The 19,917-nt window shown below is 47.3% G+C and overlaps 1 protein-coding gene across 1 annotated transcript in view; it reads right to left on the bottom strand.

The window, feature by feature from the left end:
• Window positions 1–253: 253 nt before the first annotated feature.
• LOC122399470 overlaps window positions 254–19,917 on the bottom strand; it is a 374,300-nt gene continuing 354,636 nt past the window's right edge. The window contains exon 9 of the mRNA XM_043400169.1: window positions 254–333. Within this exon, the coding sequence (XP_043256104.1) occupies window positions 254–333 (80 nt within the window). The remainder of the gene's footprint in view (window positions 334–19,917) is intronic.

Here is a 19,917-nt window from a genome sequence, read left to right as displayed (position 1 = left end):
TTAACGCCGCCCGGCGCATTTCGAGGCACAGTCAACAGCACGGTCGATTTTTCGCGGCTTAATTCAACCGCGCGAAATCCGGGCAACTAGGTAAACCGATAAGTCTCGCGGATTTGTCAGCCGCCGCCCGAAAAATCCGCTTACGTGATCTGGCTTACGCCGAAAATCTGTGTTATTGCCTGCTGGAATATGGATGCGTCGCGACGGCGTTTTTTGGCGGTCGGAGACTTTCTCAGTCGACGGTCAGGGTAACTCACCTGGTCACCGTTGGCGTGGATGCAACCCCTGGGGATCGTGCCGGATAGCTCCGTGGACTTCCTGACATCAAGTACTCTGCAACAGAAACGGGAATCGTTATCGCGGGGAAAAAATCAATCTTAAATAACTGGTAATTTATCGTTCGACGCCGATGCATCGTCGCAATGGAATCTGTCGTCTCCGATTGAAACGTAACGAGGTCTGTAACGAGGCGAGAGCAGAATCGGTTATTTTAGCTGGAACACGAAGCTTGCCGTATTTACGCCATTATAGATTAACAACGGGGGAACTTCCGTAAAAGTAACGACATCGTAACTAGTGTCTTGTTAGCGGGACAAGCGGTGGAAGCTACGGCGAACTAGGTGATCTTACGGTACCGGGGAACTTGACCCGCGTTACGCGGCAAGATAATTGAATTTATTAGGTACAAGTTGCCTGACTTTTGGCGCAGCGTCTACGAATTATCGTTACATGGTTGCTTTGCACCACGATTTACGATACTAATTTCGTACGCGGGTGACATTTTTAAGAGCGGAATTACTTTCGCGGGGCAAGGTCTTTCCGACCATTCCGTTCACGAATGCCGTTTTAACGCGCGGATCTTTTAAAACGTGCTCTTCGCGAATTGTATTTTAGAAGAATCCATTTTGCAAAGAACCAGGGGGGACAAAAATAGATCAAACGAAATGCACGGTCGGAGTGTTCGCGGTTCGTAGACAAGAGATCGGTGGCGTAGCCGAGCGTGCAAACAGAATGCGCCGGCAGCTATGCAAAATCTGCATCGATACCTGTGTCAGCGCACTGACAGGCGGGTTCGTAGTTAATTTTTAAGTTTTCCTTCCCGCCCGATGGCAACTGACGTTGCAATTCAATTCTGCCTTCCTTCGTGCATAGTCCCAGTCCGTCGGCTCGTAACGTCATGCATATTCTAGCTGATGGAACGTTGGGAACTACCTTCTCCTTTATCTGTATAGTTAATGAGTTCATAAGTAATGTATCTGCCACTGACGTTCTTCCATCGATCGGATCGAGTCGCCTGCTGCACTTTTTGATGCCCGGGAACGTCCGGTTCGTCGACATCCTTTCCCATTTTACAACGCCGGATCGTTTTCTTTACGCTAGACGGGCGGGCGACGATCGCCAAAGGAGATGCTCGGTCGCGTGAAATATTCAGCTGCACCGGCAACATCGAATCGTGTAATGTATTTATTTATTCGTTTATGTTAATCGGGCAACTCTGTAGCGTGCACTCCATTACGAAACAGATGCATACACAATGGAGTAAACGCGCTATACGGGGGGCGCGGCAGCGGGACGCAAGTGTAAGGAATGGCTAAGCTCTGAACAGTGTCATTGCCCCGGTAAAAGACTAGGCTACGTACTAAACCGTATATAAAACTCAAAACTTATTTCATTAGACGATTTCATCCCCAATTCTCAATAAAGTAAATCAGAGGACCGTTCGCAAACGAAGGAAACGTCAGTTTTATTTCACCAGATGTCTTTACGAAGTTCTTCGTTGGTCGAACAGAACCAAGTCCAACATCTGGAGCACCGAAGTTACCGCGAACAGTACGCGTTATCAATTAAGGCGAGTCGATGAAAAAAAAGGGAAACACGAAGTTGCGTTCACGGTAGAAAAAAATTACCGAAGCCGAACGGCGAGTCATTAACGAGCCGAAGAAAAGATGTTAACGTTTCTTCTTACGCTTCGACGTACCGAAGTTTCGTCTTCATCGGCGTGCAGGGTTGTTTCAACCTGCCTTCCGTCCCCTTATCTGCTCGGCAATTCGTCACTGTCCTCGCGTTCAGGATTTTTACGAAACTCCCAGGATCCACGTGCACGCTTCGGTACACAGCAGCATGACGAATCGTCGTCGCGATATTGTTCTTTTCGAATCTAAAGGATTTACGAAGTAGAAAGAGCAAACGGCGCTCGCGCAACTTTATACAGTGTGTTTTTCCCTGGGAAAAATTTTAAAAATCAAGAATATCAATTTCTTGACTAAAGCTTCGTTACAAACTTATTAAAAAATTTTAAATCATTCTGAAAAAATTATTTTCGGTTGCAGGGGTCGATTACAATCATTTTTGGTCGATAGGCATACCCCCGAAATCCTGCGCGTTTTCGAGAAAAAAATTCAGAACGAGCGGAACTTCAAACGTTAATAACTTGTTAACGAAGCTTTCATCGCCAAATTGGTTTTCGTGATTTTCGTTCTATTTTGGCCTCCAGAATCTCCCGTTACAATTTTTATAAGGGGAACCAGTGCAAAAAACAAACACTTTTCTCGCGTACTTCTAGGAATGCTTTTTAAAATATTAACATGAAAAATGGGAAACGTTGATTATTCTCGTAGTGTTTACGAGTCGGTGGAAATTTTTGTTTGTGGCTAGGCTAGACCGTGGTAGGTTCTGGCGAGCCGAATCGTCGCTTAGCCGTGAAACAAACCGTGTCTGTGACAGTGAACAGCGTGTCTCGTTCGTTTGGCAGCTCGTTTTCCTTCGTTTTCGCCCGTCGACGCTAGCAAACAGATTGTTTACGCGTTAAACGGGCCCTGGTCGCGCGTCTGACGCGCGACAATTTATGCCCGGCCGTTACAAAGGGAAGCCAGCTCGCGGTGCAGCTCGATCTGTCACGGTGTCTCCTCGACGCAACAACGCGTGGCGCAATCGAAGCCTTTGATCTCGTAGCACTGCGTGCCAATGACGCTGTAATTCCGATCCTGGCTATGGATCGCTGCGAAGGATCGTAAGGCTCCGTGTCGTGTGTCCTTTACTTCCACGTTTCGTCGTCCGACCGGTTTCACTTTGCTTTACAGACTGTAATAGACACCCTCTGACTGTTACAACTGGCTTTCCCCCCACAGTCGGGTCTTTACGACTGACCCAACCGCGAAAGGACACCATTTTCGATGCCGATGGATCGATAGTCGCTGTGGTATTGACGAGAATTCAGTGGTAGGACCAGTAATTTCTGTGTTTCGTTACGATCCTCCTCTTTGTTACAGTACATAGCTAGATCAAGTTACGTAGAACTGAAAATCAGTACGCCATTATATATCGTAACTCTATCTCAATTTTCTACTTGAATTAAGGGTTGAAAAACAGTTTGGGTGCTCAGCGTCTTTGGAGACGCCAGCCATATTTGTCGTAGATGGTCGCAAAAGCTTAATTGAAATTCGATGCGGCTCGGTGAGTCGAAAGCTGGCGCGGTTCAAAATTCCACGCGATCGCGCCATCGCGCGTCCGTGTATTTAAAAAGTGCCCGGCGCTCTACAGTCGCCGCGACGCGCGAAACTATGCACAGCTTCGTAACTACTGCGCGTGATTTGCATAAGCAAATTTTACGCGGCATAAATGTTTCAACGAGTCGTAAATTAGATTAAAAGGACCCCCCTCCCTTCCCCTCGGAAATTAACCGTACAGTTTTTAGCTGTTGCAACGATGTCGGATAAGATGGCGTCCATTAAAACGGGGGGCAACGGGTGGCACCGTCTTCGAGAACGAAAATAATTTTTGGCGTTTTCTTACGAGCTTTTACTTGGACATTTATGGGCGGACACTTTGTATACCAAGTCATGAGACTTGTTAAATATTAAAATATATTTTCCAAACTTCGATGAGGTTTCAGCGATTCTGATGGTAGGCGATAACACGGAGAATGTGGCGAGAACTGATCAAGGGATCCCTTCGTATCTCATATTTTCGCTGACCAACCCTCGGTGAAGCGATTTCCGTCGCCAGTGGCCTCTGCGTCGTTCGCTCATCGAACGTATTCATTTTTTCCGTGGAATGTTATTACCAAGTGGAAAACGTTCTCGGAGGGGGTGGGAAGACGCGTTCGAACGGTCTCAAATGCGTCGGTATTTCGGGGGACGATCGTTTCGGCGCGTTATTCGTCCTCAAAGGAGGATCGCGCGATACGAATTCTGATCGAGCTTCCGTGCGAATTGTAATACGAATCGTTTCGACGTTTTCGGTATTTGCATCGTCATGCTTCATTTACACCGATGTTTTCATCGCGGGAATGTCTGCTCGGGGCTGCGTTTATTAAATAGTATTAAACACGTCGGTAAATATTGGGACGTTGTTCGTATTAATTTGTAAATTGCAGTCACGAAAATTATACGCGATCTAGAAGTTATGAACGATGGTTGCATCCCCGTATTAAAACTTTATGCATACGTCCGTGGACGGTTTTCGAATCGATCAACCTGTCCGCGGAACAGGGGACGGAGCATCGCGAGCGATCGACACAATCGAGGAGGGAAGATCAATCATCTCGCGCGACCGTGTTTAAGCGCGGGGATGAAATTGCTGCCGCGCTGTTTTCCTCTTTTCGAGAACGCCGTTTGAATGACTGCGGTACAGCTGATTCCAGGGAAAACCGTGCCATCCCGTTCGCAGCAAAGTGAGCGGAACGATCGGCATCGATCTACGACTGCACTCTAACCGAACACGAAAAAGTGTCGTTATCTGCTAATGGCGCAGCAACAACTGGGTCGATGTACCGGGCTAGTTAATGATACGGCTGTTACGTTTCGTCAATCGTTTCTATCGTAACGATACATTCCTGAGAATGTCGAGTCGAACATTTCTACGACCAAGACACGTTTATCCGAAATAAACCAACGATCGTATCGTGGACAATTTCACACGCTGATTCGACAATCGACCCTCGTAGTACACAGGGTGTTCGACCACCCCTGCCAACAATTTTAATGGGAGATTCTAAAAGCCAAAATAAAACGAAAATGAAGAATATTAATTGCTCAATTGAAGCTTCGTTAAAAAGTTACTAAAAAATTTTAAATCATTCTGAAAAAATTGTTTTTGGTTGTGAGGGTCAATTTCAATCATTTTTGGTGAATAGACATAGCTCCGAAATCCTGTGTATTTTCGAGGAAAAAATTCAGTAGGGGCGGAACTTCAAACGTTAATAATTTTTTAATGAAGTCTCCATTAACAAATTGGTATTCTTGATTTTCGTCTTATTTTGGCCTCTTGATAGTTCGAGTTATTCGTATTTTTCTATCGACGCTCTCCACACTTTGGCAAACACTGATCTAAACGACATATCGGAGCGTCCAATTCTTTCGCCGCGGAATTAAGCGAGCTGAATTGCTTTAAACGATCGTTTAAGCGAAGTCGGTTTGAATAGTGGAAATTTTCTACGAAATTACACATCGATGGCGGAATGAAATTGAGGTTAGCAGTGATGGAGAGGTCAGGGATTGACTTCACTCAATTTCCGTAGCGATTCGTAGTACGTGGTAATTCGACAGAAGTCGATCGAGAAAATTAAAGTATTGGGTGGCTTCCCGAATAACGAAGTTGTTTGAAAAACAGACCGGCATCTGTAAATCAACGTTTTCTACTGTGCTTTCTACTGCACCGTTAGCTCTTACGTGGTTTCGGTTCCATGCACACGGTCCCTTCAATTTCTCCCGACGAGTATTTGCTCGCGTGTCCGTACAAGCGTTGGAACATTGTTGTATAAATTCGAGGTCTCCTCGGGGGTGGGTTTGTTTAATCGCGCCGCGGGACTCGATTAACAAGAACGAACGATGGCCGTCAGCGTAGGAAATGCACAGTCGATCGCGCGAAACACCGAGCAGAGAAATCGAGGCGAGGGCGTCTGGAAAGGTTGGTATAGGAACGGAGGTGGATGGGAGAGTGATAACCGTGACCGATAGCGCGAGAGCGATAGCGAGCGTTCGGAGTGACAGCCGAAAGGACGAGCAAAGAACCAGGGTGGAAGTAGGTGGTAGGAGGCAGGACGTTAGAAAATGGAATTTCGGGTAGCGAGGGATGCGAAGAACTGGGTGGCCAGCAGGTGGAGGAGCTGGGTTAGAAGAGGGTGGAAAGGATGGGAAAAATAGAAGAGCCAGAGATGGTCGGGGCCCGTGGATGAAGTGGATACAGTTGAGTCTGAGGGTTTCTTGGTTGTTGGGTGTTTGGCTGTCCGCCAGAGAATCTCTGGAGCGCGACGGTTACCTTTTTCTCCTCTGGGAGATCTCTTCGGACTCTGCGTATACACACGGAAACAGAAACAGAATCGACGGACATCGCGAGCTGCCAACGAAGCCCTGCGCGTGTCTCCGGCTGTTTCTACGCGGGCAGCTCCGCGTCGTTACACGATTATAGGGGATGTTCGATTAACATTTACTCTTTTATTCCCTGGTCTTGACATACACTCCTTCGAAGTGGAACAAAATGATCGTGCATTAAATTTTAAGGGGATCCTTGTAAGAAGGCTTTAATCTTCGATTTCGTGGTGGTTTTAATAGGTCGTTCGCTTGTCAACAATGGTTAGGTAATGATCATCGATGGTCAACAGTGAAGCTGTCATCAAGATCAAAGGTCCAGGAATGGCCAAGAGGTAGGACAAACTTTGACTTTGCTTCTCACCACTCTTCCACCTTAGAAAGAGGTATATGGAGAGTCACTGCTAACATACTCTTTCTACTCGTATACCTCGTCCGTGTTTGTACTCGCCGCTTACGAAAAATCTTGCCCGTCCAACCGGTCAGCCGTAACTTCTGTTCCTTGTTGCTCGTATCTACCAGTGATCGGTCGGTTTCCGCCACGGTGGCGCAGTCATACGTCAAGGTCGCGGGACTAAACGATTTATGGCCGACGCGATCGTTCGGTTTCCTGGCCGCGGTTTAAACCGCCGTACGCCGCGCGGATACGACAATTGCGACGAACGGACCCAGCAGCGGCTCGTTCCGCGATTTACGGCCCGCGAGTCGTTCCACGGGGACGATTCCCTCCTAATGCTACTTTAGAACGGACGCCATTATCGTTTTACAGGCGTTTCTGGACGGCGTCTCCGCGACGCTAATGTAATTGCGCCGTTTATGGGGAATCAGTGCGTCACTTCCGTGCTCGCGACGGGGCTCCCTCGAACGTTGTCGCTCCTTGACCTTTACGACCCTCCACGGAGCACTGGGGCACGGTTACTATTTCGGGGATGGCCGGCCCTTCGTTTTCTAATTCGAAGATTTCGTAGGTATCATTTCTCTGGTAGCGACGAATCGAAGAAAATTGCGTTTAACCGTTCCAACATTGCATTGCTTCGGATTGGAGTAATCGACGATAGTTAGCCACAAAGTGCCTGATACTTTGCTTGATTGGCAGCGAACGAGGAAATGTATCGTTAACAAGTTTTAGGCTAGGTCGGACGTACTAATGGACGTCGCGTATCGCGGTGGGCGTTACGAACGCTGTCCTTTAATTGGTTATGACTTCGGGGATAGAACTCGAGACATCGAATATTCATACGATGTTTTGCTCTCGTATCGGATCGTTCAAATCTTCCGTGATATCGATCTAGGCTGATACGATGGACGTAGAGGAAAATTAAACCGTGAAATGTGTCTCCACTTTTCCAGAATAGCTTCAGCTTACGACTCTTCGCAAGTGTCGCGTTGTGTTTAATCGATCACATTGCAAGGTACAAATATAACCCTCGCAGCACGAAAATACATCGATTACGATTAATAAACGATGGCCATGGTGGAGTTTGTATGCTCCATTGCGCTCACGTTCGCTTTGCGTTCGTGTCACGTGCGTCACCGGTGACCCAAAATCTACGGGACTCCCATACGCCACGCACGATTTTCCACCGAAGAAAATGAGCCCTCGCGAAACTTTCGCTACCCAACCAAACGAAAAATTGCATTGATTGTACGCTGTTCAGGGAGCACGAAATGCGACGAACTGCTTTTTGACAAAACCCACGATCGACAAAGCGTTCGATAAGAATCGAAAATTTGCACTCGTTGGTCTTTTCCAGCGTTAAGCACGCTCGATTGATGATACCGCGAGGGACAAGAGCCCCGGAAACCTGGCAGTTCTTCTTGATTTGCTCGTAAACCCCGGAACATATGCGTGGCCTCGCCGGTGGATGCGTCCGCGGGTCAAACAGCGTCGCTTAAGACTCCGTAAACACTAGGTTGATTAACGATAATGGCGATCTAGGGCGATTCCCGATAGTCCGCCACTCGATTGTGGGATTTGAACTAGGGGGAGGGTGGCCGGCTGATGGCTGACGGGGCGGAGGACCGAGGGCAAACTGTCGGCGCATCGTGCAACGAAACGTTGCTGGCAGAACAAGCAACCCGTGGGAGGCTGGACGGCGAAGGTAATCCAAGGGGGTGCGTGCCCAGGCATCCTGATCAGCGCTTTACCCCTTATAGGTTTGCATGATGTGTTATGATCGTTAACACTCTATCTTCGTGAAGTGCCGCGGATGTTGTCCGACGGACGTGCGCCGCTCGTGGTTAATCGCCGATCGTCGGATCCACCGATGAGTTCTTGTTTTCGCGCCGGATGGATTAATAGTTTCACAATGGCCGCGGGGGCCTCCGCATCCGTGAAACGTCACGACGGGATTCCCCCGCGAACTTACGAATATTAATGATTTCATTACGCAACGCTGCTGGTTCGAATCCCCCAAAATTTTTAAGCACCGTTTACCAAGCAACGAACAGCTTTACGAGCAGCTTCGACGCGAAAAGTTGCGTTTAAAATTAGTCGAAGGGTTAGATAGTTCGTAGACGAAGTAATTTCAAACTGTCTACAACTTATTCGAAAGCATTAACCGGCGAAACGGTGTTTCATTGCTCTATCGCTCCCCCTGACACAGCTCGCGCACGCTACTAATCCACAGAGAGGCATTGTGTCGATTCCTTTCCGCTTCTGATCTCGCGAGGCAAGAGGAACTGACAACCACTAATCTCCGCGCGTTCACAGAGGAGTTGAGGCTTCCGCAAAGCCCATTCACAATAAGATCAACCGTGTATCCGCGTCTCGATTCAGCTTCGGTTACCCACCCACGTTGGTTAGTTCCGCGGAACGCCTGCTGGCTCCTTTTCCGTCTCGAGATAGGCATCCGAAACCCGGCGATTTGCGACAAGAATCGTCGCCGAGAATCTCATTCTGATTCATCGTTTGCAATTTCTTAAACTAACGCCCGAGCTAACTAGGTCCACCAGCGAATCTAAAATGTTTATTTATCGATTTCAGTTTTAGAAAAGCGTGTGCACCGTTTAATTTTGCTAGATCAATTAGCCTCCCTCCGCATTGCTTCTGGCATCATTTTTTGAATTTGTCATTCGATACACGGTCACCGATATATCGGAATATTTCCCATTAATTTCACCGCCATTTAACGGATCTCGCTGTACCGAATAATGAAGAGTCACGGAAAACGGCGCGAAATTACTTGGAACAAAAAAAAAAACAAAAAGAAATCACTGCGTGTATAAACGGTTCGGTTTATTCAATTAAGCCGAGACGTATCGGAGGAAGAGTTAATTGAAACGTTTCGTCTCGCATCGTATATCACGGACGGCCATTCCGCGAGAGAATGAACTTTCCCTTCTATGTCAACAAACGTCTCCTCGTTTCGCACCCCTCCATCCAACGCGGGCGGTACTCGTTGCCAATATCCTCAGGATCCTATCGGTTTGGCGACTAATGAATGTTTATTAGTACAGGATCTGCTGACGTATCGTTCGGGACTCGAGACGGATCGATACAGGTCTAGACGTTTGTAGCCAGAAATAATTGATTCTAACCTGATCCTCCGTCCTCCATCCTCCACCGTAACGGGAGGAGGAATTAGTCGTAACAGTGCGTTACAGTATAGCTCGAAATTGCTTCAACGACAACAGAATCATTCGACGTTGTTCGATATTGGACATACTGATCGAAATCAACCGTTGTTTTAAGCCTACCATGTGTACAACAACCTTCTACGTTTTATTTTCCCAATAGTTACTCCCACTCGTATTCGTACATTATAATGGTGATTATTATAGTGTAACTAACTGTACCAAGAAATAATTAGCAGACTGAAAGCCAGCACTTGTTTGAAACGTTAGACTCGGGTACGAGGAGCCTATGGACCTTCCGGAACGGCTCGATTAATTGAAACAGTTTGTCCGTGAAACGAATGGTCCATGTTCAAATCTAGGTTCGTCGTTCCGATAAATTCTTTTCGCCCGAGGAAACATAGCAGCAATTTAATCAAAGATGTTCCCGAAGCAACGGAAGCGGTATCGCGAGGCGGATCGTGCCCGACCCTGACGAACGAAGGAACGATAGCTTCTTCCGGTCTCGTTTCGCGGACGATAACGGAGAAAATTGGCCGGCCCTATGGCGGAGGGCTCGAAATAACCGCGTCTGATTATCATTCGCTTATCGTTTTCATAATTAACATATTACGAAGGAAGTTCGGGGGTCGCGGGGTTAGGGCAAATGAGATAAATGGGACGCGGTCTCGCGGAGGGCCAGGGCGTACAGAAGTAATCTGGACGGGGGCCAGAAGCTAATTCCCCGCAGTTTGAGTTGATGAAGAGAACGAGACCATTCCGCTACGAAGCTAGTTAAAGTTCAGCCACTTCTATTTCCGGTTTGTTCTTAATAGCGGGCACTAGACCAGCGGGTGTACACACGCCAGGCGTGGGCGTAACGCGGAACAGAGGCAACGTCCTCGGGCATATTTTGATCCAGGCTGGATAAGAACCTTCGCGGCAAACGAGATCACCGAATTCGATGTAAATATGGAAGAGTTCGGAATGCTCGCTCGGAGCCTCGATCGAATCGATGGCTGATAGACTGCGTTTGTTCTATTTTTGTTGGCCAAAACAAAGAAAACAGCAAAGAAATTTGGAACGATCGATGAGTATCGGTATAGCCGTGGCTACGTTCCACCACAAAGCAGGGACTAATTCTAAATTTAATGGGAACAAACGAGCCGCGGACCGTGAAATAAAATATCGTTATTGTAACGAGTCGAACGGCGGAGTCGTTTAAACAACGCTTGCGCTCGACGCAAATGATCCGATCCGTTAATGCAGTCGCGACTACTGGCCGGTGAATTAGCATCGGGGAACAAACGATTATCCTGTTTAACAGGCGGTTTAATGCTCCGGTATCATTTTAATATAATACGTTCCATCGGCGCGCGAATCATTCCCATATTATCAGCGGGGATGTTCTACATCCTGGTTCGGGTTAACGTATCGGCGGAATTACAACGATATTGCGAAAGAATTGATACGCGGGGCATGCTAAACTCGGTCGGTGTGCATTACTGGCCGTAGTACCGGGGGTTCAAAACCGACGAAATTCCCAGCTAGCCGGCGGATAAATTGTACCGCGCCGCGCCAGGCCGCGGCAGTATTGTGAATTTGTGTCACGTAACTTGTTTTACGTAGCCGCTTTTGTTCTCCATGAATCTTATTAGCACCGACCCATTTTACGTCGAATCGAGTTAAACATAGTTTTACGCGTTCAACCGAATCCCGTTTCGGCGTCGTGCTTACTTTCGCTGCCAGCTGTCGATCGCTCGGAAATGATCGATTTATAATTAGCCGTGGCTCGGCGCATTTGCGCCACTCCCCCCCCAACCACCTCCCACAGTATGGAAACGCCGAGTGCCTTTGTAACAGTTGGCAAAGCGGTGCCGCTGTCGCGTGACCGGAGGTTTTACAGCTCGAACCGGCAAGTGGGGCAGTGATTAAACGCCAGGGCGAAATAAAAAAATCAAAATTATACGACTCCCTTCCTAAGAATTTAACGATTTTCAAATTCAGTTTTCGGCATATCGAATAACATCATAAATGACCACTTTTGCCAGACCATTAGCAGTCATGAATAATAAAACGAAGTCTGCCCCCCACATTTCGATCAATCGTACAGAGTTATTTTTAAAAGTTTGGTTTGTTTTAACTCTTTTTTTTCTGCTCTAGGCAGCCACATGCAAAATATACAGTCCCCGGGAATAAACCAGAGATTGAACAGGTTTTTAAAAATATTTTTTTCAGATTAACAAACTTGTATATGGTCGGGGAAGGTCATAAATTGCGAGGCGGCTTGGTTTCATGAATAACGCACGATGTATAAATTTTTTTCCAAGTGCTTTGCTTTCAATATGTGTGTATATAACCGCGTGACCATTTCTGATTATTTGATGTCATTGCCCTCTTCGCGCCGTGACAATATTGATACAGAAACGAAAACAATCTGCTTGCCCGACGAATGGAAATTTCGGGAATCCTCTGCACACACGGCTATTAAAGCGCGGTATTGCAGTATACGTGGGTTGACAATCTGGCTAATCTCAGTTTCCGTAGCAGATTAAGCCACGTGCCCACATATGCAACACGAGGAATACTCTCGGGACGCCTCTTAAGTGCACGCTGCTTTTGAAAGGCGATGCTTTTTAACTGCGTCAAGTGTGTTCTGTGTCGCGCCCTCGGCACATGTGGGAATCTGGTTTTAGAGTGCTCGAGCACCTGGTCTAGAAACCCAGTCTACTACTAGTCAAAAGGCTAGGTCCCCAGAGTAGGAGATAAGACGCAGGATCTTCTCTAGGTTATGCAATCCTGAAGACTCCGCCAACTCGAGCTCAAGTTCATGAGAATCTCTGGAGCAGAGCATCCAGCAAAGACGACGCGTGAAATCAAAGTCTCGATCCTAATACATTTTACATTTAAATGCAGACGATGCTTGGATACGATATTTTAAAAATGTGTTTTTCCATCTTCGGACGATAACAACATTTTGAAAATCCTATACGTTTTCGTGAATGGGCTCCGCGACAGCTACAACGTGCATTATTGGTCTACCGCGGAAGTGCCATAAAAAATGCCATTCAAACGTACGTATAACGCGTGCAGAAATGCATTGACGCGCGCGCGCCATAACTTTGAACACCTAATAAAATAAGGTGATTTATTATCCCCACCCTCGTTTTATTATTTGCCCATAATAAATTGTTCCGATGCAGTTCATTTATCTTCCTCGAGGTCCTCCTGTTCAATCGGCATAGGGAAAACTGTGTACTTGAAATCAGAATTCAACGAATCCAACAACCCCCGGCTTGTTTTCAGGCAACTTTTCATCCTATTTCGCTACTCTTCCCTCCAGGAGTTTATTAGTACCATTATATAAAACCGAATTAACCGTTGCTTTGTTCGATCCCCGCGCTGTGAATCCAACTTTCAGGCTCTCGTGCCTGTCAATTCGAATGCTCGTCGCTGGTTCGTCGCGCGTAGAACAAACGACCATGTTACTCGGTGACAAGCCTTCAGTTCGAAGGTAAAACTGAAAAAAACAAAAAAAAAAAAATCGCCGTGTTTTTTTCGCCCGGCGATATTGTTTCCACGGGGAAAGTAATTTATATTTACCCCAGGGGGGATGATTTTTATAGGAGAAGCGGAATCCCATCAAGCGCATAATATAGCCGTCTATCGGTTTCGTTAGAACCCGGCGCGCTATCGACGCGCGAACAATACGGCCCGACCGAAGAGCGATATCATCGTTAAATATTTCGTTTCCACGCTATATAAATCGTATCAGTCAAGAGTGTTTTTCTCTCTCTCTCTCCTTTATTCGTTCTTTATTTTGTATTTTTTTTTAATCCAAACTGTTAATCTCGCGGATCGATACGCACTGTCGGAGGGGTAACTCAATACAGGGCGGCGAACAATTTTCATTCATCAGCGGGAATTCTATCAGCGAAGGCTCCGTTGGAAACGAAGCATAGAAACCGTGGCGGGGAAAAAAGCGAGAAACGCGAGCTGGAGGCTACCACTTTTGCCGGGCGACCCTCTCTCGTGCGGTTATGGTCGCGCGACGCGACCGATCCGGCTCGAAAACGAGCAGGGGATGACGAGGGATCGGGGGGGAAAAAGTTGCAGCGTCCCTATTTACGACTTTGTCCGACGAAATAAAGACCGCGAACCCGGGGAATCGCGATTCTCCCGCGCTTACGGAATTTCCCCATAACGGTTATACCATTCACGGTATTCAGATATCGTTAATTAGAATAGAATATTTTACTTGCTGGAAATCGGAACAGAAATTTTGGTTTCCTAGCTCTTCGATTCAATTCGGGTTTCCGTTTTTAATTAATTATGGAAAGCACGGAACGTTCCGCGTTAATGGATTCCTCGTCGGGTAAAACGAAATGAATTTTAAAAAGCGTTGTTGAATTTCATTATTCGTTATTTGCGATCCGAGCAAGACAGCTGCCACCAATCCCTAATGAGGAAAGTTTGCCTATCGGAAGGGTGTAACTGATAGTATTAAAGGATTTCCATGAGACTGTTTCTTCTATTACACCTAATTTAATAATAAAATATAAATCGATAGCTACCCTCTGGGAAATCGACAAGTTTATAAGCAAGATTTACCAAACAGGTAATCCTTTCATACGCGCCCGCATACGCGTGTTTTATTAAGTGTGTTTGGAAACGTAATTTGTCTGTTGAATATTTAGTAACTTCCATGTTAAATCAGACAGCGGGCTCTCCGGGGTATTAATAATGAACCTCATACATTATTGCTTTAATATTATAAATATCCATAATACAACTTAATCATAAATATTAACAAATTTCAATGGCGAGCATTATCGACGTTGAACCGGCTATTCAGACCCATTCAGCCCTCGATCTCGAGGGTAATCAGAGCACGCCCGGCGATTTAATGCGCGTGCGTCTTGGAAAAACTTCCGGGGCGGGAAAACGACGGAACCGCGGAGGAACTGGGGCCCGGATTCTCGCAGGATCCATGTAAATTTTAAAGCAAGAGCGAATGGACGCGGATGAGAGCCGTTGTCTCGCAGGATCAATAGAAACTTTCTCAGATTCATCGTGTTCCACTTGCAGCGCTATCGAGGGGGGTGGAAGTCAGTTTGTTCCAGATACCGTCGTGCACCCGTGCAGGTAAGTATTCCTTTTCAGACTTCAAATTTACGCGAGCACAGTCAACACGGTAATCGTGTTGTACAGACGTTGACTCCAAAATCGATGGTCAAACGCGAACAGGTTCGATGAAACAGTAAAAAAAAACCGAAGATCGTTTATGGGAGGTAGTTGTTTACGTCGAGGTGCATCTCCGCACTGCTGAGACCGAAACGAGGGACGACGGAGTCACAATTGACGGCCGCGGCGATAGCAATGCCCATTTTACCCCCAAGAGGATATAAATAAAACTGAAATTGAGCGAGGGTGCGCCGTCGCGTCTACAACGTATTCACGCAGCTACCACTTCCACCCGTAATTTCATTTTAGATAAAAGTCCCGTCTCCTAACCCTTCCGACGTGTATATTTACATTTTATCCGCGGCGTTGTTCTCTCGTCTTATCGCCCTCTTGCACTTCCGTGCCAAGTGATAATATTCTCGATGCTATCGATGCCCCGTGATTCATCTTTCGTTCCATTGTTAACGAGAAAGAGTGTACGATTTTGTTTCATTCCAACGATATTAACATCGTTAAAGTTCCAGTGCTCATTATATCATTTGCCCTTCCTTTTTATCGGATGCAGAGATTGAACGGTCATCGCGCCGGCAAACAATAATCGCGATAAAAATACACCGTTACCAGACAACGGGGAAAGGGAACGTTCGATATCGATGCTGCATTCGAGTCCCGAGCGAGCTGCAATGTTTACAATATCTCAGCGCGAAACGAACAGAAGCGTCGGGAACGCTTTTCACGATTGCGTCGAGTCTTCCATTAAAAGAAGATGTACAAATGGAATCGATACCGGAAGAAAAGCCGCCGTTCCGTCTGTTCGTAATCGTACCGTTAAATATTACGTGGCCGGGCACGAATGCCGCATAATCGATTCCTTCGAATTCAATTAGTCGCGGCGTATTGGGGATTCAAATCGAGCGCGTTCGGAGAGCCCGGACGCCGCCAGAGAACGCTCTGCGACTAAATGGAGGACGGTCTAAGAATTGCATGCTGGGGCAATTATAAGCTCCTATACATTTGAAATTATTTAACTAGTCGTGGGTAATTGAACGCATTCGGTTGCGTATTATTCCAAATTCCTTTGTAAACCGAACCGGACGCGCTAGTTTTCGCGACGCGTTAAAAACTAGGAAAAGGGAAGCAAATATAAAGCTGGAGCGTCATGGCCCGTGAAAACATTCTCGCGGCGAAAAAAAAACGGGCGGACCACCCTGCCTCCCGACGGATTGCATTAATTCCGCGCACGACACGTAACCCTAGCAATAAAGTGGCGTAATTGCCGATGTGTCCGTGCCCTTCGGGCGAAGAAGAGGAGAAAAGCCCATTGGCACGACGAGCCAGGCCGGCGGCGGGGTGGCGGGGGACGCGAGCAGGAAAAGGGGTGGCCTTACAAATCCAGCCCGACGTGCCCCACACGGAGCGAGCAGACAGCGAGCCGACTTATGCGAGCCACGTGCGCCATTCTAATTTGCTTACGAGCAGCCCGAGAACGGCCTTAAAGCAGAATGCGTTACGGGGACGCGCGACCCAACGTACGTGCGACGCCCGCCACCCAGACACGAACAATGCACACGGTTGTCCTACTCGTTCGCCTCCTTATTGTTTATCGCCAGCCAGCCCTGGACATGATCCATTCGCCCGACATTTTTTTACCAGACCAGGGGCTCGAGAGCACGCGATCGCGAATAAAGGAGTCAAGTGGCGTCCCGCGCGAACACGATCCCGGGGTTTCGTTAAATGCCCCGGTGAAAACAATCGGGAGGATCGTTCCTACGCACGATTTTCTCTGTAATCGATCCGCCATAAAAAAAAATATGAGGATAGGTTTGATAATGTTCTACGGGATAGACGTCATACGATGTCTGCATCCGTCTATTTGTCGCGACAAGTTACACCTAACAAGTTGTATTCCCAAAGTAGGTTAAGAAATTTCAACTCAGACATTTGAAGTCTAGCAAACTGCAAAATTGTGAGAACTTTCTGAAGCAACCAGTCTCAGAATTATAAGACGTGTGTTCAGGGAAGAGAATATTATAAATATCACAAAGGAAAAACCCCCGAATTCTACTTAGACTCGTTCGCGATATATTCCTTCGTATGAATCGTAGATTTCTTTTCGCAGTTGCGCGCTAAATTCAACGCAAGTATAAGCGTTTTATCCGCGACGCGGAACGGAATCGATGCGCCCGGCAGAAAAGGCGTTGAAAATTTTATTCCATTCCTTCATTTCGTCGCTATCGTATCCGGGCCAATTTAAATTCCGCCGGAGACTCGCGCGGAAAGCCTGAAGGACCTAATATAATCCCGGGTACAAGGGGTGGTAGCCAGTACGCCTGGGATCTAACCTGCATACATTTCCCAAATAGGCGCGTTAATGTTAAGAATACCGCGCGCGTGTTTTCACGCCGCGAGGGGACAAAAAAAAGAGATATAGGCGTGATGGAAACGTCGGAGGGGTTCGTGGCTAGGAATTCAGACCGGATGTATCATCCTATATCCTCCATCCGTCGTCAGACAATTTTTCAACCGCCGTTCGCCCCTGATTTTTATCGTCTCCCTTTTCGTACGTTGCTAACATAACATATTCCTCGAAGACAAGGTACCGTGGAACAGATTGACTACTGTAATCGAGCGATTCATTCGCAACGTTGGAGTAGCCACTCGGTGTAGACGGGGGGGTGGTTCCTCAGCGTCCTCGGGGGACTCATTAATTCAGTCTCGACTCTTGTGTAACTCGAGACTAAAATAAAATAACGACGCCGTGCATCAAACGTAGCCCGTATTAAACATAAATGTCGTCGTTCTCAGATTGGATCAGATTGTATATGAGAAGATAGATGTTTCGGCTCTTTTATAGACCGAACACCGTCGAAGGAAAGAGCTGATTCGAAAGAAACGCGAATTCGGTAATAAGATCGGTTCGCTGAACTCCATTTACCGTGATAGGTTTCGCGTTCGTCGTAATTCGAGAAATTGGACGACGGCGTAAGGTAATTCGAGTGGTCTCGAAGGAACGCCTTTAATTCCGTGTAAATACGCGAACGAACAATTTACAGCTCGGGACGAAACTCGCGATTTGACCGATAATTCCGCGAAGTTATACGCCGCTCGAATTTGCATTGTAAATCGCGATGTCGCCGCTCGGATCGTTTAAGGAACGCCGACAAACTTCGTAATCGTATACAATTCTCGGAGTGGCGCTTTTTCGTTGAATAATTATTAACACCGTCCCGTTTCCGTGCCCGTTGTCGTCGACGTTCTCCAACACATCCCCCTTAACTCGCGTCGTCGACCGGGTAAAAGTTAAAAGTGGTTGACCCGACCTTATCCTACTCGATCGCTCGACAAACTATGATGATCCAACCATTAGGCATTATCTGGCCTCCCATCTGTTCGGGACAGCTCATTAGTCGAGGACATCCAATGAATTTACAAAAATGATATGCCAACAAAGGTACAAAAATATTTCGTGGAATTGCATAGGCTGCACACGATGCGATATGTGCGTGTAAAAGTTTTACTATAAAGATCCAAGTGCTCTCCAAACTTTCAAGCGATAGTGTACATAATTGCAGTGCAAGGTCAGGTACGGAACATGCGGTCGCAAACCTAACCTGGTATTATACTTCAAAAACATTTGTTTCAATTGCAGAGCAAATTTCAAAGGAATAAACAATGGGAACTTCGACAACTGTCGTGAACGACGTTTGATAATAATGTATCGGGAGAAACGTACAACAAATCGATAATTGCAGTGTAAAAATAATGTACAATAGCACGCAAATGCACACACTCGGAGCATTACAGACTCCGAATCGTATTCAGAAAACTAGCTTGCTAACAACAGGATGGACAAATCCTCCTCATCCATCAAACGTGGACTCTGTATACACATCGACGCAAACACTTCAGTCAATTTTCCGTGACCATCGATTCTTCGTTCCGACGTTCCATCACCCTTCGGAAACGGCAATAAAGTAGCTCTTATTCGTCACAAATATTCCCCCCCGGGGGGGCCTGCGTCGTGGATAAAATAAAAACTACAGGTTATCGGGTAAAGAGATAAACATCAATTCCGCGTGACTCCCACTTACCGACACGATCTATGTCTTCTTGCGTATAGTAGTGATGCATCGTTGCTGCTAGGTCGGCTTGCGGTAGCAATTGAATCACTCGGGCGACAGTTTATGGCCGTACGATGATCATCACGACCAATACAGCGGTCACTTTACTCCGCTATTACTCACTTCCATCTCAAACAGTCGCGAGACCGCCCATTCACCACTTCCTGCACCGTATTGTCCCTACAATACCCGCCGGTTCGAGATCGTTACGCGCTATCGAGACCTCCTAGCGTTGCTCCTTCGAGATCCTCTGGTATCGCGAAAAAGTCCACGAGAAAAGAAATAAAAGTACGCCAGACGTCGGACGCCGGTAAATAAGTTATGCGACTTTCGTCGAGGCGAAGGGGTCGTTCACCCTCGCGTCCCCCACAGTTGATCGTCCATGTTATAAAAGTACTGGCGACGCACCTTGGCCCTTCCGGCGACTAATTTTCGAGCCGGCGGTCGAACAGGACCGATCCATCCGCGTACAGACGGTGACAGGAAGATCGACGAGGCTGTTTACACGCACGTACGCGCGTCGCGGCGCCCCCGCGATGGACGTCCGTGTCTGTGTAAATCGCCAGCCGCACGGCGTTCGCAGCGGTCACGCGCAACGTTTTAAGGTTATGAGAGTCAGGCAGGGGGTGTATTCGGGCTCCGGATGCTGCACAACTCGACTCGCGGGTTCACGTCGGCCAGACGGGTCGGTCGTCGGTACGCGTCGCGACGCGTGGCCCGTGGGTCGGCGGTCGCGGCTGGCGTTAACC

This window comes from Colletes gigas, unplaced genomic scaffold (genome assembly GCF_013123115.1).
Source record: "Colletes gigas isolate AHSC1104 unplaced genomic scaffold, ASM1312311v1 Colletes_gigas_Sc00013, whole genome shotgun sequence".
Taxonomy (NCBI): domain Eukaryota; kingdom Metazoa; phylum Arthropoda; class Insecta; order Hymenoptera; family Colletidae; genus Colletes; species Colletes gigas.
Note: the sequence above shows the minus strand (reverse complement) of the source record. Positions and strands in the feature narration are given on the sequence as shown.